Source organism: Hypanus sabinus, chromosome 28 (genome assembly GCF_030144855.1).
Source record: "Hypanus sabinus isolate sHypSab1 chromosome 28, sHypSab1.hap1, whole genome shotgun sequence".
NCBI classification, from domain to species: Eukaryota; Metazoa; Chordata; class Chondrichthyes; order Myliobatiformes; family Dasyatidae; genus Hypanus; species Hypanus sabinus.
The window spans coordinates 36,902,056-36,927,258 of NC_082733.1; the positions used below are offsets into that span (position 1 = coordinate 36,902,056).

Here is a 25,203-nt window from a genome sequence, read left to right on the forward strand (position 1 = left end):
CTGGATATTCTAACAGCTGCTCCTGGCCTTTACAATGCCCATTCCCAAAAGGGCAGGGTCAGGTTCTAAGGATCTTGAGCCTTATTTTTGTCGAACATCAAGTAAAAGTCACAAAGGCTCCAGAATTCTGGAAACAGAGAACACTACAAATGTTGAGTTTAAAGCAGCATCTAGAGTCGTCAGCTCCTGTACCTCCTGCCCAATGGTAATAGTGAGAAAATAGCATGCCCTGAGTGGTGGCGGTCTCCGATGATGCATTGTATTGAAAATAGGATTGAATTGAATACGTTTTGAGAATGGAAATCATGTATTGGTGTTCAGAGAAGGAGATGCATCAACATAGCCTGTGTCTTACCCCAGATATACAGTAATGTGGCTGGCTCCAAACTGCCCTCTGGAACAGCCTTGCGGAGCATTCGTGTGGATGTTGGATGCTGGACCTACTTGCAACATCCACTTTCCAGAAACGAGTGAATGAATATTTTATTTTTCAGAGCAGCTACACTGTTTGATCTTTAAAAAGCTGGTAGCCATGACAATGTGAACATCGTTATATTGATTAGTAGCCAACTAGTGAGGCCAGGCCAAATAAAACAAAAAAAAATTCTGGATTTTTTAAGCATTAATGTCTAAAGAAAATGTCATTCTGTAAACCAAGTGCACTTCTCTGAAAGGATAAGTTGTGTTCTTAGCCACTGAATTTCCTACGTTTTTATTTGCAACTTTCTTTCACTGGCCTGATTATAAATATCAACTGTTCTTGTCTCTTGGTTGATTGGAGATAAACATTGGTTAAGACATTGAGGTTTAATTGTGTGAAGTCTGAATACAGTTTTTAATGAAATTCTAAATATGTTTATAAATTTTGCAATGATCTCCAACCACCAGTTAATTCTTGGTGTTACCGGGTGGCACAATTGGAGGGCCAGTTTTTGAGAACCTTTCCCTCCATTCACCATAAGCAGGACTTACAAACATTCCTATTCCAATGTGTCAATCCATGGCCTCCTCTTGTGCCAAAAAGAGGCCACTCTCGGGGTGAGGGAGCAACACCTTTATTTCCATCTAGGCAACCTCCAACCTGATGGCATGAATATTAATTTTTCCTTCTGGTGGACAAATTTCCCCCTTCCCCCTTCCTCTATTCCCCACTTTGACTTTTCACTCTGCTTATTACTTCCCCCTGCCTCCCCTCCTCCTCCCCTTTCTCCTATTGTCCACTCTTTTCTCCTATCAGATTCCAGCTTCTCCATGACCTTACCCTTCACCTGACTTCACCTATCACCTTCCAGCTAACCTCCTTCCACTCCCACGACCTTTTAATTCTGTCTCTAACCCCCTTCCTTCGCAGTCCTGAAGAAGGGTCTCAGCCCAAAACGTCAACTGTTTATTCTTTTCCGTAGCTGTTGCCTGCCTTCTCAATTTCTCCAGCACTTTTTTTTTGTGTGTCCCAATAGTGTAGTGATTAGTTTACAATTTTGCAGAGCCAAGGGTTCAATTCCCACCACTGTCTATAAGGACTTTGTTCGTTCCCCACAGGAACGTGTGGGTTTCCTTGAGTTGCCAAGCAGGTTCCTCAAAAAAGGTGACATCCATCATTAAAAAGACCCATCAACTAGGTCATGCCTTCTTATTGCTGCTATCAGTGAGAAGATACAGGAAGTTGAAGATATATATAGTTAAGTGTGTGTATTTATATCTATATCGGTATATACAGATAGAGAGGGAGAGATGTAAAGAGAGATATAAAATGAGAATAAATGCCTAAGTCTTTTACACAGTACTGTATTTGTTAAGCTGGAGTGGAAAGCATGTTTGTAAATCTGGTGGGAGCAAAGGATGTTGGGAATGGTGAGGACAGAGTGCCACAGAAGGGGTGTGGGACAGGTGGCAAGGGAGAGCCAAAAGCAATGGAGGGTGGTGTGGGTGCAGACACACCCAGCCCTGAGACACCAGGCAAGGTTATTTGATTCTAAACAATTGATTTGTTGATCACTACAGAATGTCTCTCTTGTGCTTCCTGCTCCCTCCCCTCTCCCTTCTCCTTTTCCCAACCTAAATTCCCCATTCCCTGTCCCCTTCCCGCTCTCAGTCCACAATATAGACCCATATCTGAATCAGGTTTATCATCACTCACGTATGTCATTAAATTTGATTTTTTTATTGCAGCAGCAGTCCTGTACATAAATAATTTATAGTTTTTATTATTATGCATTGGTGTACTGCAGCCACAAAATGCAAAATTCATGTCGTATCCCAGTGATATAAAACCTGATTCTGATTCGGGGGTATAGTTGTACCTAGTAAAGTGGTGACTGGGTGTATAGCTATATGGATCAGAATGTTGGGCAATATCTAGTAACATGAGGAAAAGAATTGAAGCAGCAGAGATGTAGTTTTTGAGGAGGATTCAAAGAATATCATGGGCAAACAAATACCTAACGAGGATGTCGTGAACAGAGCAAACACAAAAAGAGAAATAATGTATGCAATCATGAAAAGGCAACGTAACTTCATTGGACATGTGATTGGGAATGAGGAGTTAGAATGCACAGTAATCATGGGAAAGATTGAAGGGAAGAAAGCAAGAGGAAGGCAAAGACAAATGATGATGGAGACAGCAGCCAGAGAACTGGAAATGAATACCAATGAATCGATCCACTTGTCCCGAAACAGGAGTGTGTGGGCCATGGCAGTCAAAGCTCAAACTGGGCATGGCGCCTGATGATGATGAGTGTATATCACAAATGGTTCCTCAGTGTCTCAGTAGAACCTTCAGTGACATGCCTTGTCTGCAAGATGTCTAATGCTTGGACTAAGGTATTTCTCTCATGAGATACAAGATTTTTAGTTATTTTGTCTACTTGTGTCAGTCACTTAGTTCATTTGTTCGGTATGTGTGTGCCATATGACATGGGCGATCATGTTCTTCCCTTGACCGTGATTGTTCTTGGCAAATTTCTCTGCAGAAGTGGTTTGCCATTGCATTCTTCTGGGCAGTCTCTTTCCAAGTGACCCCAGCCATTATCAATACTCTTCAGAGATTGTCTCCCTGGCATCAGTGGTCACATAACCAGGACTTGTGATGTGCACCAGCTGCTCATATGACCATCCACCACCTACTCCCATGGCTTCAAGTGACCCCGATCAGAGGCTGAACAGGCGCTACATCTTGCCCAAAGTTGACCTGTAGGCTAGCGGAGGGAAGGAGTGCCTTACAGGTCCTTTGGGAGAGACGTATCTCCACCCCGCCACCCAATTCTCATAGTAATCAAGTATAAAACAATGCCCTCTCTCTTGCTTATTCCAAAGAGTATTAACCTGATAATTTTAATAAGCTATTTGACTATTGAATTTGCAATAATGCAGCTGAATTCTCATTTCGGCTAACTAAACATTTGTAAGCACTTTGCTGCGTAGTCGGGCAGTTTCCGCTCTCTGACCATGGTTTGATGATGGTTGGGGAACTAAAAATCCATTGGCAGTTGCTCTGCAGAGATCATTGGCAGAAATTGAAATTGTGATATGCATTCCTTACGTGCTGACTTAACACTTCACGTTTATTAAGCCAAGTTAAAGGACTTCTCAAGATTCGAGATAGTTTATTGTCATTCTTCAGTACACTATTGTATAGGAGTACAGAATGATGGTTACTTCGGATTAATGCTGCATCAAAAAAACATGATAAGTATAAGGAACACAGTTTATGTCAGAGAGCCATAACTCCCTGCATACCCAAAAATTGATGATTTGAATGCAAGAAAGATGTAACCATCATACCTTTTGGGGCCAGTAGCAATTCCCATCTGACAATGATTTGTTTAATTTTATTACTACTTTTGATTAGCAGGGAATGACTTGGAAATCTACATGGTTTTAATATTTCTGCCCAAGCTTTACAATGAGGTGAAGTCTCTGCCTAAGTAGAGGCCCAACCTGGGATCAAATTGATTACCCAGTTCAAGAATAAAACTGGGATTACCTTGTCCTCAGAGTACAAGGACATCCCTTTAGAACAGAGATGAAGAGGAATTTCTCTAGCCAGAGGGTGCTAAATCTGTGGAATTCATTGACACAGATGGCTGTGGAGGCCAAGTCATTGAATATATTTAAGGTAGAGATTGATTAGTTCGTGATTAGTAAGGATGTCAGCGGTTACAAGGAGGAGGCAGCAAATGGGGTTGAGATCAGCCATGATGGAATGGTGGAGCAGCCTTGTTGAGCCGAATGGCCTAGTTCTGCTCCAATGTCTTATGGTTGAATTCACTCTTCATGTTCAACCGGAACAGTGAGAATATTGAAGGATGTCAAAGTAACAGGACTGTCCATTAAAAAGGGAAGTAGCAGTGGACTAAATATATAACTAATCTGGATGTCATTAATTTGAATACTTTCATACATTCAATAGATAGAGTCAAAGCTATTCAGAATTTTCTGTGTGACAAATTCATTTTAGGATCTTTAGCAGCCAGAAATTTCATAATGGCATGAACTTTGATTTCTCTTTCCAGTATTTTTCCCCTCTCTCTCCCCCCCACCCAATCCTCCTCCTGCTATTCCCTTCTTTGGCCCCTTAACTCTTCTCCTCACCTACCTATAAACTCCCCCAGTACCTCTCCTTCTTCCCTTTCTCCCATGGTCCACTCTGCTCTCCTTTTAGAGTCTCAATCTGAACAGTCAACTGTCTACTTTTTACCCTGTTCACTAATTGTCTTGAACATTCAAGATTGTTTAATGTCCTTTCCAGCATGCAAGTGTAAAAGAGGGAGAAATAGTTGTTACTCTGGATCCGATGCAATGCAAAAGGAAACACAATAATATAAAAAAATAAATGTAAATATGTATGATAGCTTAGACACATAGATTTATTTTATGCCCACAAAGTGACGTCTCGCACAGAGGTGTCTGTAGATAAGGTGATTAACAAGAAATGATAAAGTACTGGTGGTTTGGGGTATAGATGGGTGGGCTAGTTGTGGAGGTGTGAAATTGCTTGACTGCTTGGAGGAAGTAACTGTTTTTGAGGCTGGTGGGTCCAGCATGGACGCCGATGGCAGTCAGAGGTGTTGATGTTCTTATAACATCTCAAGGGCTATGGGTACGATGGATGACCATAATCTTTTTACTAGGGTCCAAAACTAGAGGGGGGAGATTTAACACCGACCTGAGAAGCAGCTTCTTTACACAGAAGGCAGCGAGTAACTCATTGCTGGGGAAAAAGCTCCGCTCAATGCAGTTTGGCACTTCCATTGTATCCTGGATAATGGGCTGTCTGACTGGCAGGCCACAGTTTGTGCGGCTTTAGAGCTGCGTGTCAGACATGGCTATGAGCAGCACTGGGTCCCCAGGGGCTGTACTGGCTCCTTTCCTGTTTGCCCTGTACACCTTGGACTTTAGATACAACACCAAATGCATCTGTAGAAATTCTCCGATGTCTCAGCTATTGTTGGGTGTATAAAGGGAGGACAGGGGAATGAACACAGGGCCCTGGTGGAGGATTTTGTCAAATGGTGCAAGCTGAATCATCTGCAGCTGAAACTTAGTAAGACAAAGGAGATGGTGATGGGCTTCAGGAAGACTAAGACTGCACTGCTCCCTGTTACTATTGGTGGTGAGGACGTGGTTGTGGTGAGAACCTACAAGTACCTGGGGATGCACCTGGATGACAGAGTTGAGTGGAGCACCAACACAGAGGCTACGTACAAGAGGGGCCAGAGTCACCTCTACTTCCTGAGGATGCTGTGGTGCTTTGGAGTATGCAGGCCTCTCCTTCACATGCTGCACCAGTCTGCTGTCACCAGTACAATCTTCTATGCTGTAGTTTACTGGGGCAATGCCATCAACATGGGTGATGCCAATAGACTCAATAAACTGATTAGAAAGGCTGGCTCTGTTATAGGTGGCAAACTAGACACACTGGAGACTGTGGTAGAACGAGGGACCCTATGGAAAATCCTTGGCAATTCTGGACAATGTTTCTCACCCTCCGCTTGCCTGGCTGAACAGAGGAGCATTTTTAGTCATAGACTAAGACAGCTGCACTATTCCAAAGAGCGCGATATGAGGTCATTCTTAACTTTGGCCATTAGGCTCTATTATAGCAGCCTATAGCCGGGGAAGAGATGACCCCTCATGTCGGATTGTTTGAGGTAACTTATTGTTTATCCTTTCCACTTCTAATATTTCTATCTCAGCACTGGTAATGCTACTGTGACACTGTAATTTGCTTTGGGATCAATAAAGTAGCTATCTATCTAACCTGGAATGAGCTGCCAGTGGAAGTGGTCAAGGTAGATACATTTAAGAGGCATTTGGCCAGGTAAATGGAGGGCTACGGCTTGGAGCGAAGTGGGCTGAATGTGGGCAGGGAGAATGCTGTGGTTGCAGGGACCAGTTGGGGCAAATGACCCCTGTTTCTGTGCTGTACTCCTTTTTGACTATAAGCACTACATTGCACAGTGGCAGTCCATGGTGTGAAAGTGTTGCTTATGGTGTTGTTGGGTAAAAAGTCAGTATGTCAGAGATACAGTGTGGGGTAGGCCCTTCCAGAACTTCAAACCACACTGCCCACCAATCCCCTGATTTAACCAGAGGACAATTTACAATGACCAATTAATGACCATCTTTGCACTGTGTGAGGAAACTGGAGGACCCAGAGAAAACCCACGTGGAGGGCATACACTATCTTAAGGTAGCCTCAGAATTAAACTCTCTGATGCCCTGAGCTTTAATACCATCAGCTAACCACTACGCTGCTGTGGCACCCCAGTTTTTAGGGTTGAACCCAGGAAGGCATTGTTTCTACATCAGGATAGTGTGTGACTTGCAAAGTAATTTGCAAGTGATGGCACTTCTGTAAACTTTGTCCCTCTTGCGGTGGAGATGACAGGTTTGGGAGGAGTTAAGGAAAGATTTTGTTAGTTGCTTCAGTCCGTTTGCTAGATGGTGCCTACTCAAGCACTAGTCACTGTTTCAGCTGTGGGGGGGGTGCGATTGCCTTGCCCTGACTGCTGCTGGGGTTGTTGGGAAATGAGAGCGCTGACGGAGGTGCCATATTTCCTTTGGTCCGGAAGGGAATGAGTCTGAGGTTTGCAGAATGATCGTCTTTAACAGACACTCAGTGGCCCCTTTGTTAGGTACTTTCCGTACCTGATTAAGTGGCCGCCAGGTGTACTTTTATGCTCTTGGGCTGCTGTAGCCAATCCACTTCAAGATTCAACATGCGTTCAGTGATGCTCTTCTGTACACCACTGTTGTTATTTGAGTTACTGTCACCTTCCTGGCAGCTTAAACAGTCTGGCTGATCTCCTCCGACCTCTCCCATCGACAAGGCATTTTGACCCACAGAACTCCTACCCAGAGGATGTTTCTCGCACCATTCTCTGTAAACTCTGGAGGCCGTTGTGTGTGAACATCCCAGGAGATCAGCAAACTGCCCCATGGGCACCAACAATTGTTCCATAATCAAAAGCCCTTAATCACATTTCTACCTCATTCTGATGTCTGGTCTGAACAACAACTGAGCCCTGAAGAAGGATCTAGTGCTTTCCCATCGCATGTGATGAATAAACTTTTCCCGAGCTTCCAGACGGGTACAGGTATCGACTTTAACCGACATTTTGACGACAAGCTCTGCCAACTTCAGGGATGAAGAACAACTGAACTTCATCATGACTGCAAGATTTTATGCATTGAGTTGCTGTCACACAATTGGCTGATTAGATATTTGCATTGTCGAGCAGGCGTACCTAATAAAGTGGCCACTGAGTGCATTTATTGTAATTTTTAGTATACTTCATGTACTGCAATTTACTGCTGCCACAAAACAACAGTGATAATCGCAAGTTTTGTCAGTGATAATAAACCTGATTCTCATTCTGATGTCTCATATTAATCCATCCTCTTTTTTGTGTTTATTCTAAACGTGCACCTCTGTGGAAAGAAACTTGTTTTTTTAAGAAAGGTAAGCGCATTCAAGATGCTCCACAGTAATCCAAATTGTTTAAAGATGTGTAGTCTTTATTGATAAAAGGGAAAAAAAATCCCTAAATTGTGTGATCTTTCCGACTTGGTGTCTTTCCTTTGGTCTGGGTTGTGACGTTTCATTCCACTCGGCGTCTTTCTGCCTCTATACGGTGTTGCTCGCTCTTTCTCTCTGGGTTGTGCATAATAAAATACATTTTATTGTCAAAGTATATATACTTCATACAAGCTCGAGATTTGTTTCAATTACTTCAGATTGCTCTTCCAGTTACTTTCTCAAAACTTTGGATTTGATCAGAAAGTTTCTCTTTTTTTCTTGCTTTTACTCTCAGTATGGGCTGCCCAGTCCCTTTTTTTTCTTTTTTTTTTGTTTAGTGGGGTTTTTTTTAATGTATATAAAAATTATAAAAGTTTCTATATTTTTTCTTCTTTTCATGGAATGATAAGAGAAGAATTGATTATCTTATTTTTTATTATATACTATTAGATTAATACTATGTATGATCTTGATAATGTTTATTTTACCTTTTATATGAATTGTTATCGATATAGATATTTGAGATAATCCTCCTTGTTTATTTTTATATATATATATATATATATACTTTAATTAATAAAAAGATTGTTAAAGAAAGAAAGAGATTTGTTTCATGGCTGCCAGTAAGGAGATGAATCTCAAGGTTGTACCTCCGTAATAAAATGTATTTTGAACTTAGAACTTATGCCTTTCTGCTATTCTGCATCCCTGTGAATGTGTTTCCTTTTTCATTTACAGCTTCCTTATACGGTCAACATCAGAAGCACTCTAGAATATTTTATTACATATATAAGTGTAAGCTGTTGGAGCAAATGTGCATTGTGTTTAAAACACAGATCAGCAGCCTAAGGCCCAGTGGCATTGAATTCCAATCCCTTCAAGATGGTTTATTGTTAATCATCAGTGCACAATGCAAGGGGTTGTTCCTCTGGATCCAATGCAACATTAAAATGATGCAATAAGCATAAAGAACACAAAGGAACAAAATATACAAATAAACACAGGCAGTTCTGCAGATGTTGCAGATCTAGAGCAGCACACACAAAACTGCTGGAGGAACTCAGCAGGTCAGGCAGCTTCCATGGAGAGGAATTACCAGTTGACGTTTCGGGCTGAGACCCTTCTTCCGGACTGGAAAGGAAGGTGGGAAGATTGTGGAATGAACAGGTGGGAGTGGGGGGGGGGGGGGGTAGCCAAAAGGTGATAAGTGAAGACAGGTGGGTAGGAAAGATAAAGGGCTGGAGAAGGAATCTGATAGAAGAGAGTGGACCATAGGAAAAATATAAATACCTAAAATTAGCTTATATACACAGAATGATTGTATGTATACAAAGTAACGTGAAGTACAGGGGTATCTGTATATAAGGTGACTGACAGTATATGATAAAGCAGAAGTGGTGTAGTGGTGTGGATCGGTGGGTGGAGGTAGGGGTTGATCAGACTTACTGCTTGGTGAAGGTCACTTTTTGAGTCTGGTGGTCCTGGTGAAGATGCGATATAGCCTCTTTCCTGCTCAAGCAGTGCATGAGCAGGATGGGTGTGATCCTTTCAAGATATTGCTGGCCTCTTCTATAAACAGTAAGTTCTGATTAATCAGACCATCAGTTAATTGGGGCAACTGCTTATTTGGTTCAACTCTTAAAGAACAAAAGCAAATCAAGAAAATAGTTGTAATTTTGTTTATTTGAGACACTGTGTTGCTTAATTGGGACAGGAGACTGTTACTAAAGAGTTTATAACTAGTGCCAGTCACATGCACGATGTACGGCCATTAGACACTACATTGTGCTTACTGCAAACATTTTCAAATAGTGTCACTTGTGAGCGTTTGTGTTCAAAAAGCATTGATTTTTGTTTCACAATTAGTTGGTGAGTAATAAGCAGTAGGACAATTCAAAACTCACTGCAGTTGTAAGTATTGAGATTTGGAGATGCCAGAAATGACCTGGAGTGAAAATGAAATGATTTCACTACTTCAACAAGTTAGACACTATGAAGAATTTGAAGGTAGCAACAATCACCTTGAATGTTACAATGAAAATGAAGACTTGGAGGATGCAATCATCAAAAGAATTCTATGAAGGCAATCCATTATCTGCACTAAATATCTGCAATGATTTTGTTCACTTATAGTTAATCAAAAGAACAGCAACATACACTGGATTAATCCTCTGATAACTATTAGGAACTAATATATAGCTTTATTGGACTGTAGTAGTAATTGTAGTCTAATATGTTTGTATTTCATTTAAGTACATAGTTTGGTATTTCGTTAAATGGTAAATTGTCTTTTTTTAAATACCATTTTAACTAGTTCTATGAAACTTTGGCATGATTGTGCAACCGCTTAATTGGGCCAAAATGTACTGGTCCCAATGCGTCCCACTTAACTGTATATGTCCTCGATGATGGGTAGGCTGGGGCAAGTGATGCATCGGGCAGTTTTAACTACCCATTGCCTTGAAGGTAGATAAGAAATGTAAGTAAATTAAGGAATTAAAAATTAAAAAAAAACATGTTCACCATTGAATTGTCAGAATGTTTCATTGGAAGGAAATCTGCAATCCTTGATCAACCAAGATACTTACAAGCCACCCCATAAGCCACTCCAACCTGGCATATAATTGGCAAAGTAGTTATTTTATTCTCATGGTGTTCTATGGACCTCTGACTATCTGAAACAGAGTAAAGCTGACTTTAAAAGATTAGTTTCAGTAATGCTATCTGGTAATCTGGTTAACTGACACAAAAGCAGAACATACTAATGCAAGCAAAACCTTTCATGAAACATTTAAGATTCAGATTCATTTATCACCTGTACATCAGAACATGCAGTGAAATGTACTGTTTCACAAAATCTAAGGGTTTGCTGTGGTTAGCCTACAAGTGTGGCTGCACATTTGACAACAACATAGCATGTCCACAATGTTCAGCAGAACAACACAAGCAATAACAGCAAAGCACAACACAAAACAAGCCCCTTTCTTTCTTTCCCTCACATCACGCTCTTCCAACCTTCAGTTCTTTGCCCCAGACTTGCTGTCATCAGGCCTCCAACGGAGTCCCCAGCCCTCATTTGACCTTAATGTCACAGAGAAAGATAGAAAGATGTGATAAGGTGTGGTAACCCTTCAGCCCTTTGATGGGTCATACCAAGCTGTTACTCACTGTGCCCATGATGTTGGTTGATTGAGCACTGCCTGAGACCATTCAGCATTTGAGCACTCTGCTCTATCGTTTGTGAAGTTTAATCTTAAATAATTCCTATCAACAGGCACATTCTCCTTCAGTAAGTGAAAATCAAAAGGTCTATAGAAGCTGGAGACTTGAAAGAAAACCAGAAAATGTGGGAAACACTCACCAGGTCAGGCAGCATCTGTGGATAAAGAAGCATTGACTGTTAATTCACCTCCATAGATGCTGCCTGAGCTGCTGAGTTGCTCCAAGTGTGTGTGTGAGTGTGTGAGTAGCGCTGATGTTTCAGATCAGAGATCTGACATTCCGATGAAGGGTCTTCGACATGACTGATTCACTCTGCTTCTGTCTGCACGGATACTGCCTGACCTGAGTGCTTCCAACATCCTCTGGGGTTTTTTTTCAGATTTCTAGCGTCTGCATTTTCTTTCCGTCAGTCATTTCCTGTTTAGTTCACTCTTGTGTTTCAGGAATGGAATTCGATCATCAGTCCCAAATATACTTTGTATGTAACTCTGTATCCAACAGGAGAGGGTTCAGAGGAGGTTTCTGAAAATGATTCCAGGATTGGAAGGCATTATATTTGAGGACATTTAGTGGCTCTGGGCCAGTACTCACTGGAATTTAGAATCTCATTGGCACCTATTGAATGTTGAAAGGCCTCAGTAGAGTAGATTTGGAGGGGATGTTCCTATGGTGAGGGAGACTAAGACCAGAGGACACAGCTCAGAATAGAGGGACTTCTGATTCTGACTTCCATTTAGAATGGAGATGAGGAGGAATTTGTGGAATTTGTTGCCACAGGTGGCTGTGGAGACCAAGTCACTGGATACACTTAAGGCAGAAGTTGAAAGATTCTTGATTAATCAGGGCATTGAAGGTTTACAGGGAGAAGGCAAGGGACTGGATGAAATGGTGGAACAGACTCGATGGGCCAAATGGCCTAATTCTGCTCCTCTCTCTTATGATCGTCCTCTGTAAAGCCACTCATGAGTGACAGACAGTAAATTAGCACCCACATCCCTTGGAACAAAGTTAACATGCTACTGGTTTCTACACCGTGCTCTTTAAATCACCACAAGTAATCCTTTACAAAATACTTTGTGGTTAAATGGTATTTATAAAGTTTAAGGTTTCCTGTGGTGTGTTTATTTGTCTCTTTTCTCTAACAGTGTTTTTCTCTTCCACAGATTGCAATGTTCAAGTTCACAAGGGTTGCAGGGACAGCTTGGCAGTCTGCAGTAAGATTAAACAGAAGGTATTTATTTGCTAATGTTTTTCTCAGGAACCTAATGTAGCACAAGTTTGTTGCTCTTTGATGCTGAGGAGTGAAAATTCCTTTATTGTCCTTGTTGCAAGGCTTTTACATCATGCTGTATTTATTTATTGAGATATACCCCTTCCAAGCCTTTGAGCCAAACCATTCTCCCGATTTAATCCTAGTTTAATCACGGGACAGTTTACAATGGCTAATTGACCTACCAACCGGTATGTCTTTGGACAATGGGAGAAGCCTATATGGTCTCAAGAATGTACAAACTCCTTTCAATACTGTTAAGTGTAAATCTAAAGAATTTTCTCCAACAAAACAAATTATATGACATAAGTGCTAAAATACTAGCATCTTCTGGATGCTCAGGTTTCCTGCTCTGTTCCAAAGACGTACATGTTAGTAGATTAATTTGGTTAAGAAGGTTTAATTGGGTGGTGTGGGCTTGATAGGTTAACTCACTTTTGCCAGTTTCCCCTGGTGTGTAGGTGAACAGCGGAATCAAAGGGGAATTACTGAGAAAGTGGGGAGAATCAAAGATGGGATTATCGTAAGGTTAGTGTAAGTGTGCGGTTGAAAACAATCTCAGAGAGACTGCCAGTTCATAGCAGAGAAACTTGCATCAAGCGAGGCAATCTGTCCAGCTGGGATTGAGAGATATATTCTCTCTAAGTTTAAGATTTCCATTTGTTTGTATTTATTCACCAAATTGCCGTCAGGGAGACATGAGAAGTCCTTCACCACCAGGACTACATGTCATCTCCGAGGCTTCTTTCCTGTAGCTATCCAGCTTCGCCACAGATCTCTCTCAGGTCTAATACCCTCGCTGTCGCTGCACAACATCTGCTAAATCAGGGTTCCCAACCTCTTCATGCCATGGACACCTACTGAGGGGTCCGTGTATCTGAGGTTGGGAACCCCTGCGTTAAATGGTCTTTGCAGCTCTCCTCATTCCATTGGTAATTATTGAGCCTGTCTATATGTTTATATTGATTTAAGTTTGATTATTGATGTTTGAGCATATGACCGTTCTGCTAATTGTTGATTGTTCATGGCTGTTTGCGGGTTGTCTTGTACATCATTGGTTGCTATTGTGTTGTCTGTTAATGTTTTGTCCTGTGTTTTATGCTTGGCACCGAACAACAATCATTTCTGGTATGTTTCACATACTGGCAATAAAGTGATCCTGTTTTAGATTTGAAATCTTAACTCAGACAAATATAGGAGCTATTTAAATACAACTGGCAAAAGAACACACAATGCTGGAGGAACTCTCCAGGTCAGGCAGTGTCTGTGGAGAGGAATAAACATGCCGAGCTAAGACCCATCACCAGGACTGGAAAGGAAACCGATGAAGCCGGAGTAAGAAGGTGGGGTGGAGCATGGGAAAGGAGGACAACCTGACAGGTGAAAGGTTGAAACCAGGTGAGGGGGAAGGTGGTCAAGTGAGAAGCTGGGAAGTGATTGGTGGAAGAGCTGAAGGGCTGAAGAAGAAGGAATTTGATAGGAGGACAGTGGTCCACTGGAGACGGGAAAGGAGGGGGCACCAGAGGGAGGGGATGGGTAGATGAGAAGAGAAGGGGTCAGAGGAGAGCCAGAATGAGGATCAGTAAAGAAGAGAAGGGGGAGGGGGAGAAATTACTGGAAGTCAGAGAAATCAATGCTGGAAATGCAAATGCTGGTAATCTAGTAGATCCAGCACAGTAAAACAGTCTGTGGAGAGTTGGTGATCTTGTATCCGAACTGAAGGTGCTACCACAACCAGGAAAGGCTTGTCATCTGAAATAGATGAATTCAGTATCAAGTCAAAATGGCTGCATCATACCCAGACAAAGGTTGAAGTGTTCTTCCTCAGCTTACATTAGGCTTTGCTGAATCGATGCAGAGGTCAGAGTGGCATGACAAATTGAAAATGACAGGATTGGAAGTTCAAACCTTGAGCAGTTTGGGGCTCCTTGTGTAAGAAACGATATGCTGGCATTGGAGGAGATTCACAAGGATTATCCTGGGAGTGAAAGGGTTAATATATGAGGAGTGCATGAAAGCTCTGGGCCTGTATTCGCTAGAGTTTAGAAGAATGAGTGGGGAACTCATTGAAACCTATTGAATATTGAAAGGCCTAGATAGAGTGGACTTGCAGAGAATGTTTCTGACAGCGAGCGGGTCCATACCCAGCGAGCACAGCCTCACAGTGGAAGGGCATCCATTAGAATAGACAGTGGGTGCAGGAGTAGGCCATTCAGCCCTTCTAGCCAGCACCACCATTCACTGTGATCATGGCTGATCATACACAGTCAGTACCCCGTTCCGGCCCTCTCCCCATATCCCTTGACCCCGCTATCTATAAGAGCTCTATCTAACTCTCTCTTGAAAGCATCCAGAGACTTGGCCTCCACTGCCTTCTGGGGCAGAGCATTCCACATATCCACCACTCTCTGGATGAAAAAGTTTTTCCACATCTCTGTTCTAAATGGCCTACCCCTTATTCTTAAACTGTGGCCTCTAGTTCTGGACTCACCCATCAGTGGGAACATGCTTCCTGCCTCCAGCATGTCCAATCCCTTAATAATCTTATATGTTTCAATCAGATCCCCTCTCATCCTTCTAAATTCCAGTGTTTACAAGCCCAGTCACTCCAATCTTTCAACATATGACAGTCCCGCCATTCCCGGAATTAATCTTGTGAACCTACGCTGCACTCCCTCAACAGCAAGAATGTCCTTCCTCAAATTTGGAGACCAAAACTGCACACAATACTCCAGGTGGGGTCTCACCAGGGCCTTGTACAGCTGCAGAAGGACCTCTTTACTCCTATACTCAATTCCTCTTGTTATAAAAGCCTGCATGCCATTAGCTTTCTTCACTGCCTGCTGTACCTGCATGCTTGCTTTCATTGACTGATGTACAAGAACACCTCAATCTTGTTGTACTTCCCCTTTTCCTAACTTGACTCCATTTAGATGACTCCACTTGACTCATCTAGAACATAGATGAGGAGGAATTTATTTAGACAGAAGGTTGTGAATCTGTGGAATTGATTACCACATGTGGCTGTTGAGGCCAGATCATTGGGTCGAGGTTGATGGGTTCTTAGTTGGTAAGAGTGTCAAAGATTATAGGGAGAAGGCAGGTGAATGGGGTTGAGAAGGAAAATAAATCAGCCATGGTGGAATGGTGGAGCAGACTCAAGGGGCCGAATGGCCTACTTCTGTTCCTATGGTCTTATGAACTGAGAATTGTGTTATAAAGATGGGTGGGCTGGTACTATTTCCATGGAGTACAAAAGACTGAGGGGTGATGTTATGGAGGTTAATAAAATCACAAGAAACTTGGACAAGGTGAACAGTCAGCCTTTTGCCCCACGTAGGGGAGTCCAAATTTGAAGGAGGTAGATTGAAACTGAGAGGAGAAAGATTTACAAAGGACCTGAGAGGCAACTTTTTGACACAGAGGACAGAATGAGCTGCCAGAAGAAGGAATATAGAAAGGTACAATTACAACTTTTGTAGAGCATTTGGGCAGTTACAATGATGGGTAAAGTTTAGTTGGATATGGGCCAAAAATAGCCAACTGGGTCCATCTCCACAGGGCAACATTTTCAGCATGGACATTTGTCTGAAGGACCTACCTCCATTCATATGGCTCTAAGCCACAGGTGAAGGCTTGAGTGGGCAGTCAGATGTTCCACCTAATTGTTGACATTCAAAGTAATTCCCTCCTGCTTGTGATAAAAGCTTGTTGTAACACCTAAATGTAAACTCCCCTTCTGTTCAGTTTGGTTGGCGTTCACTCGTAATATGTCAGATATTTAACATATACAAAGGATTAATTTCTACTCAATATTATTGCCTTTTAGATCCCCAGTTCTATGGGGTGTACTGCTCCTTGCCTAACTTGGCAGATGTCGATTTTCCATTGTTGTACACAGTACTCTGACTTGCGCCAATTTTTATATTTCAGCAACAAAAAACACTTCAGGCCCAAGATACCTCAACGTTACCCAATTCTGTCACCATGAGAAATAAACGTAAGTATCTCGGTGTATTCAAATCTCCCTCCGTAAAATAGCTGACCAATGCTAATATATTTAACTTGATGAATGAGTTTGCATGGTATTATAGTGGTGATTTCATTGTTTTATAAGTGTGTGGTGTAATAATGTGTAGGTGTAAGCTGAGAGAAATTCCTAAGAGCTACCTACTGTAGCTGTAAATCTTGACCTTGGATTGTTTTGAGAGATTGTTAAATGAGTGAAATACTGTATCTGTTACTAATACCTACTCAACTTAATGTATTGAAAATAGCATATAAACTAGAAATGTACTTATTGCTTTATTTTAGGATTTGGTTGTAATATTCTACACTCAGAGGTCAATTTAATAGGTATTCATGGTCTCCAACTGTTGCAGCCCACCCACTTCAAGGTTCAACATGTTGTACATTCAGAGATTCTTCTTTGCATGCCACTGTTGTAATGTGTGGTTATTTGAATTACAGTCACCTTCATTACAGCTTCAACCAGTCCAGCCGTTCTCCTCTGATCTCTTTCATTAACAAGGTGTTTGCCCATAGAACTGCTGTTCACTGAATTCTTTCTGGGGTTTTTTTTGCACCATTGTCTATAAACTGTTGTGTGTGAAAATCCCAGGAGATCAGCAGTTCCTGTGATACTCAAACCACCCTGTCTAGCACCTGCAATCATTCCACAGTCAAAGTTACTAAGGTACCATTCTGATGTTTGGTCTGAACAACAACTGAACATCTTGACCATATCTGCATGCTTTTATGCATTGAGTTGCTGCCACATGATTAGCTGATTAAATATTTGCATTAACAAGCAGGTGCACACCTAATAGAGTGGCACTTAGTGCATGCATCCTTGAGAACAAAGTTTTCATTCTCTGTGCTGGTACTAAGATGGAAGAGGAATTGAACCTAGGCAACTGTTTTTAATTTTTTTTTATTTGAACTCCTTTCTTCCTTGTTATAAAAGAGGCAGAGATGAGTACAATGAAAGAACTAAACAGCTAGATTAGTCCAGTGAACAACCGAAATCCATGGCATGAGAGCACAGCAGTTTGCATAACATTGTTACAGCGGTAGCGACCCGGGTTCAATTCCCGCCACTGTCTGTAAGAAATGCGTACATTGTCCCTGAGACTGCCTCCCACATTCTAAAGTATGGGCTAGTAGGCTAATTCATCAGGGTGTAACTAGACGGCATTGGCTCATTGGACCAGAAGAGCCTGTTACCATCCTGTATCCCTAAATAGGTTTTTAAAAAATAAGCTGTCCCACAGAAAGATTAGATGCCAAGTGAAAACCAGCCTCTGAGTGCAGACTGACATGCACTGAACTTTGAGGATTAGCATTGAAGGCTGGTAGTCAGGAAAGGATGCATGTGAATATTTACCAGAAGCTTCGGTTTTCTGATGTTGGGAGAATAGATATTGGAAACTTAAAGGGCAGGATTTAATGATTGAATCTGTGATTTTTTTTGTTTGTGAATGATCAACTGCTTAGACTTTAGAAATGTTATCTTTAGTTTGCTTTGGAAGAATAGCTAAGGGTGACCAAGGTTTTTGTTAGGTAGATGTGATTGGTTGGGGTCCAAAACAAAATTGACACATTTGGCACCTGATTTGAGGTCATTTGTCCGCGCACAGAATCCAGCTATATTTCTGGAATGGGATTGGCTGCTGTTTGATTTATAGATATGATTAGTTAAAGATTTCTCTCCTCTAGTTCTGAAACCTAATTGGTCAATAGATCAATATAACAAGGGCTCTTGGGTATAGGTCTTTGACTACTTGCAGTTCTAGAAGCCTGGTAATAAGGTCCAAGGACAGTCAGCAGTACCTGAATCCTGGTAGTGATGTCCTCGAAGGCTATTCTCGGGTTTCCTGTTTCCACACAGAACTTGCTAATCTTGGAGACTTGAGGGATGCTGGAATCTGTGGCGAAAGCACAACCTGCTGGAACAATCGAGCAAGTCGAGCAGCATCTGCGGAGTGAAAAGAATTGTCAACGTTATGAGTCCTGATGAAGGATCTCAATCTGAAATATCAGCAGTTCCTTTCACCCCCCCGCGGATGCTGCTCGACCCGGTAGTTTGTTTCTTCGCTAAATTTGGAAAGGGTTCATTTAAATCCTTATTTGCATAGGTTTCTATCAGCAGACTAAAATGATTGCAAATAGAAGATTTAGATTTGTGGTTTCAGAGTGGATGATATGTATCCATGGAGTTCAGAGATATTTTGTTTAACAATAGATTATCTTAAGCTTGCACTGACATAGTGGTGACATTTACCAGTGGCATGGCGTTTGACGTATTTACCTGCTGTGTTTCTGTTCTGTACATGTAGCACTGCAAGCTAGAGAACGTCCACGGTCAGCCATAATCCTACCGGATGACAACATGTTGATTGCTCCTAATAGGAGGATGCCCCTGTACAGATCACTTTCCAAGAGCATGTCAATAGCCAATATCGCAGGGTAAGTTTGGCCATTAAGTTATTCGTGGAGGAATGCACAATCTAGGCTGCAGGAGTACAAGCTGAGGGAGGCACTGAGGATTGGTGCAGCCACCACAAGGGCTTGGTGGGGAAGGACCATAGTTTAGAGTTCTCCTGCTACTGGAGAGTGAAGAAGCTCCTCAACTATTGTAGTAGTGTACCACCCCAGAAGGCCACATGAGTGTCAACAGTCCTATTGATGTATAGAAATCTAATAGAACAGTATGGAGAGCATTGACTATGAATGTAAGAATGAAAAGGTTTTGAACTATATGAATCAGGAGAAGAACAAAACCAATTCATCTCTCCCCACCCACCAGCCATACCCTAGGGGTTTATCAGCTCTTGAAGCCAAGATGCTTTTGCACTGACCCCAATTAGTTTGACGCCATTGTTTCTTCCACATTTTCATAGTGCGGTGGTGGAGTTCTTGCACCCAGAAAGCCGTCAAGAGGCACACAGTAAGACATAGTTTCAAGGGTGTGATGCTTCGTCTTATTGTCTTTCTCATGTTGACTAGTTTCCCTGTGCATCCCTCACCTTGTCTAGGCCTGCGATTGACGAAAACTCCCTTGGTTCTTGGAGGGCCTTGTCTCAGTCGACTGACTCTCTGAACCAGATAAAAACAGCCACAGAGTCGATGGAGTCGCTGACGGATGAAGGTAAGGGGAGTGTTGAGTGAGGCGGGGGTCTGTGTGGGGCTTGCATTTTTGGGGCTAAAATCCACGCCTCTGCACTAATGTCACGGTCAGGAGAGAAAGCAGAATTAGCATTTGATATGAAAATTATTAAGAATATCATAATAACATAATAATTTTATAATATATGCTCATCCATGGTTGCCTCTGCAAACGTGGTAGTGTGGCTGTAATTTCTAATTTGCTTTTCAAATTCTATTTAACTCAATTGACTGGGACTAAATTTGATGAGTCTGCTATTGCACCAGTGACCAAGGGTGAACTTCTGGATGTTAATAGCGATCAAAGGCAATGCATATCTCTCTAAACCAGTGCTTCCCAACCTGGGGTCCATTGTCCCCTTGCTTAGTAGTATTGGTCCGTGGCATAAAAAGGTTGGGAACCTCTGCTCTAAACAAAGACTATAACAGAATCCAGCTGACCGTGGCTTGTGAATAATTGCTTGATGCTCTTAAGATAATTTGCTGCTTCCGTGAAGGTCATTAATGTTTTTATTTGGTTAAGATGCCAATGCTCATAGTTGTCACTCCAAAATCTGATACCAGGGGCTTCACCATCCTCTCTACCCAATCACTGATGTCAACCAGTGATACCAGGGACACTAAACCTTACTCTCTAAGTGAGGACCTGCATATCTTTTAGCAAAGATTATACTCTATTGGTAACCCCCTTGAATAATATTGTAATGTTTTCCCAAGGTCTCATTTGGAAAAAAATTCAAGTTTAATTATCATTCAAACATACACATGTATACAGCTAAATGGAACAGTGTTCCTCCAGGGCCAAGTTGTAAAACAAACGCCTACAGCCACACACAGCACCTGTAGTTACAATCCAGCCCATCGTGAATCCTGATGAAGGGTCTCAGCCCAAAATATCGACTGATAATTCCTCTCCTTAGATCAGGGGTTCCCATCCTGTTTTTATGCCCTAGTCCAATGCCATTAAGCAAGGGGTCCTTGCACTAGATGCTATCTGACCTGCTGAGTTCCTCCACCATTTCCTGTGTGTGTTACTATGGATTTCCTTCACCTGCAGAATCTCTCGTGTTTATGATCTTTGCCCCAAGAGTTGCACAGCCCATCGAAAACCCCCTCCCCATGCTCAGCTTCAGTAATACACCACCTTGTGAGACGGCCGCCATCTTTGTGCTGATCAAAATCAGGAAGGAGTGTTGATCTCGGAAGCGTTGTTTGCCAGGCGCGTTGCTTGTGGCTACTGAGGTGTGCGGTTACCATGATCTTGGACGCTGGTGTTTATTGTCAGACTCTGCACTTGTGTTCCACGTGCCCATAGGTACGGACGTCATGGACGGACAGCTGATGGGCGAGTTCGAGGCCGATGCTAAAGAGCTGGAAGCTGACTCCTGGAGTCTGGTGGTTGACAGCACGTTTGTGAGGCAGCAGAAGAAGGAAGTGATTAAACGACAGGATGTTATCTATGGTAAATGGTTATATTCCAATTTTAAATTACGGCTTCTTATAACTCCTTCCCCTTCATTCCTCACCACTTCCCCTCCTCCGCTTCTTCGCCCTTTGCGCCTTCCTTGTCCCACTACATTCCCCCCCCCCGTCCTACTACACTCCCCACCCTCCCCTGCCATTTGCCCCCACCACCTCCCCTGATGGTCTCTTTTATCTGCATTTGCGATTGCGCGCGCGCGCGCGCGCACACACACACACACAAACTTGTTCTCTTTTAACTACATGCTCATATTTTCTTGCTCTCTCTCATTCTCGCTCCCCCGTCCCTCACCCTCAGCCTCCCTCCCACTCTCTTGCACTCACCCTCTCTCACACCTCTATCCCTCATCTATTATGCAGAATCACATGTGATTGTCTCTTAATTGAGTTAATCTCTCTCTGCAACACAATTCTCCCTACAATTCAGAAGCTTCCTCCAATTTACCCTTGCAGGGAGTGTGGTGTGAGGCTGAAAGAAGGAAGGAAGTGCAGGTTTAATTGAAAGGTGTTGGTTCAGCTGGAAGCAATCCTGGGTAAGAATACCAAAGGAGAGTTTCCACTAATTAAGCACCCAGGAAGAGGCGAATTTAATAATAAATTACCAGGCAACATAGAGGTTCTAATCTGCCACCCCTCAAATCATTAGAATGTCCAAAGGAGGGATTTCATTAATGAATACAGAGGAGGAAGGTGAATTTATAAGTCATGGTGATAGTGGTTCTGACCTGCCAACCCGCACATTACAATAGGAGTCGAGGGAAAGCAGAGCGTTCGGACGCAGCCCATGTGATCACAGGGAGTGACATCCATTTGCAGCACCAAAAGCGAACCCGGCATGCAGGGGCTGCAAGACAGCAGCGCCACTGAACGTGTGTTGTGCTGGCGTAACGTTTGACCGGTTGCACGTCTGCCTCCACAGAGCTGATGCAGACAGAAATGCACCACCTCCGCACATTGAAGATCATGTCCGACGTCTACAGCAAGGGGATGTCAAAAGAGCTGCAGTTCGAAACCTCGATGGTGGACCGCATCTTTCCATGCCTGGAGGATCTGATCGACATCCACACGCAGTTTTTCAGTCGGATCCTGGAGAGGAAGAAAGAATCTATGGTGGAAAACAGTGACCGGAGTTTCATCATTAAAAAGATTGGGGATATTTTGGTGAATCAGGTAAGTGAGATACATTAGAACATCATACCATCCATTCATAGAAATGCTATCTTTATCTGTCACACATTTATCTAAACATCAAGTAAAATGGGTCATTTTGCGTAACATCAAATCAATGAGGATATGCTGGGTAGCCATGTTTCCAGTGCCAGCATAGCATGTCTACAACCCACTAACCCTAACAATAAGTCTTTGAAATGTTCAGTGTTCTTAGTAAATTCATTGTCAGAGTACATTTATACCACCTGTGATTCATTTTCCTGCAGGCATACTCAATAAATCCATAATGGAATAATAACCATCATAGAATCAATGAAAGACCACACCGACTTGGGTGTTTAACCAGTGTGCAAAAGATACAGAACTGTGCAAAAACCAAAAGCAAGAAATAATAATGATAAATAAATAAGCAATAAGTATCGAGAACATGAGGTGAAGAAAGTGAGTCCATAGGTTTTGGGAACATTTCAATGATTGAGCAAGAGAAGTTGAGTGAAGTTATCCCCTTTGGTTCAAGATCCTGATGGTTGAGGGGTAATTAGTATTCCTGAACCTGGTGGTGTGCATCCTGAGGCTCCTGTACAACCTTCCTGATGACAGCAACAAGAAGAGAGCATGTCCTGTGTTTGGGGGTCCCTGATACTGGATGCTGCTTTCCTGCGACAACACTTCATAAAGATGTGGTCAATGGTGTGGATGCCCATGATGGACTGGGGCATCTCCACTACTTTCTGTAGGATTTTCTGTTCAAGGCCATCGCTGTTTCTATACCAGGCTGTAATGCAATATACTCTTCACCACACATCTATAGAAGTTTGTCAGGGTTTTAGATGACATGCCAAATTTTCACAAACTTCTAAGGAAATAGCAGCTGCCACGGATCTTGGGGTCCAAGCCCATAGATCCCTCAAAGTTCCAAGTTAATGTGTCGGCCTCCAGTAATTGGGGGATTGAGTTCAAGAGCCATGAGATAATGTTGCAGTTCTGTAGAATTTTTGTTAGACCACATTTGGAGCATGGTGTTCAGTTCTGGTCACCTCATTATAGGAAGAATTTGGAAGCTTTAGAGAAGGTGCAGCAGAGATTTACCAGAATACTTCATGGATTAGAGAGTATATTTCATGAGGAATACTTGAACAAGCTAGAGCTTTCCTGTTTAGAATGAAGGAGAGTGATAGAAGTGTAGAAGTTGATAAATGCATAGATAAAGTGGACAGCTATTGACTTTTCCTGAGGGGGTCATTGAATAATACTAGAGGACATCCTTTTAAGGTAATTGGAGGAAAGTATAGAGGGATGTCAGAGGTAAGTCAAGCCCTCCAGGTGTGGGAACATCCTTATTAATCTTTTTTGCCCGCTTTCCTGCTTAATAACATCCTTCCTCCAGCTAGATAACCAGAATTACATGCACTACTCCAAGTGTTGGCACATGGCCAAGTGGTTAAGGCATTCTCCTAGTGATCTGAAGGTGGCTAGTTCGAGCCTTGGCTGAGGCTGCGTGTGTGTCCTTCAGCAAGGCACTTAGCCACACATTCCTCTGTGACGACACCGGTACCAAGCTGTATGGGTCCTAATGCCCTTCCCTTGGACAACATCGGTGACTTGCAGCTTGGGTAACTGCCGGTCTTCCATAAAAAAAAACCTTGCCCAGGCTTGCGCCCTGGAAATTTTCCAAGGTACAAATCCATGGTCTAACAAGACTAACGGAGGCCTACTCCTGTCAACTTCTACAGCTGTAATGCGATGTTCCAACCCCGTACTTAATGTCCTGACCAATAAATGCAAGTGTGGAGTAAGCCCTGCCAGGCCTTCAAGTCACGCCACCCAGCAAGCCCCCGATTTAATCCTAATCACGGGACAATTTACAATGACCAGTTAACCTACCAACCAGTACATCTTTGGACTGTGGGAGGAAACTGGAGCACCCAGAGAAAACCCATGTGGTCTCGGGGAAAACGTACAAACTCCTTAAGACTGCAGTGAGAATTAAACCCAGTTTGTTGGTACTGTAAAGCACTGCGCTAACCACTACACTACTGTCCTGCCCCACAGTTTGTGGGTGAAATGCTAGCTATACTTTTCCCATGTTACAACCAACGCTGTGAAGCTCTTGCATGGTCAGATTTTTAATATAATACGTTTGTCTTTAGATGGCACTCTAGTCCTTGAAAGTTTAATTCCACAAAGGGGCCAGCTGTTATCCTTCCTAACCTTAACTTGATGTTTAATTTGACAGTTCTCTGGACCCAGTGCTGAGCGATTGAAAAAGACCTATGGAAAGTTCTGTGGGCAGCACAATGACGCAGTGAACTTTTACAAGGAATTGTTAGCAAGAGAGAAGAAATTCCAGACATTTGTCCGGGTATGTGCAAGTTCTGGTCAAGTGACCAGCAGACTGTACGTAAACTGTTTATAATCTGCCTGTTTGGATCACTGCTCTAAGATGTCTTGTTTTTACCCTTCCAGAAAAAAATGACTAGTTCCATAGTTCGAAGATTAGGGATCCAGGAATGTATATTACTGGTTACTCAAAGGATTACCAAGTATCCCGTGATTGTCCAGAGGATTATCCATCTTACCAAAGGTAAGCAGTCCAGAAGCAGAACTTTCAAGCCTTCATGTCCATTGCAACGTTCAAATACCAATCTACACTCATCCCACGTACCAGCACTTGGTCCGAATCCTTACGTGTTGGTGCCTCAAATGCTTATCTAGATGTTGAGAGAGTCCCTATCTCCTTCACCCCCTCAGGCAGTGTGTTTCAGATTTCAACTACCCTCTGGGTGGAAAAAAAATTCTTCCTCGGAACCTCTTCAAACCTCTTGTCCCTCATCCTAATCCTGTGTCCTCTCAATTTAGACAACTCTGCTGC

The 25,203-nt window shown here is 42.6% G+C and overlaps 1 protein-coding gene across 9 annotated transcripts in view; it reads left to right on the forward strand.

Annotated features, from left to right (window-relative positions):
- The window catches only part of LOC132382584 (A-kinase anchor protein 13-like), a 548,542-nt gene that overhangs the window by 471,148 nt on the left and 52,191 nt on the right, over positions 1-25,203 (forward strand). For 8 of the 9 annotated variants that reach the window (XM_059952931.1, XM_059952936.1, XM_059952935.1 and 5 more), the window contains 8 exons: positions 12,406-12,473; positions 16,446-16,512; positions 18,851-18,980; positions 19,550-19,662; positions 20,965-21,141; positions 22,081-22,331; positions 24,568-24,693; positions 24,798-24,915. In XM_059952931.1, coding sequence (XP_059808914.1) covers positions 12,406-12,473; positions 16,446-16,512; positions 18,851-18,980; positions 19,550-19,662; positions 20,965-21,141; positions 22,081-22,331; positions 24,568-24,693; positions 24,798-24,915 — 1,050 coding nt within the window. The remainder of the gene's footprint in view (positions 1-12,405; positions 12,474-16,445; positions 16,513-18,850; positions 18,981-19,549; positions 19,663-20,964; positions 21,142-22,080; positions 22,332-24,567; positions 24,694-24,797; positions 24,916-25,203) is intronic. The other variant, XM_059952933.1, reaches the window with a different exon arrangement.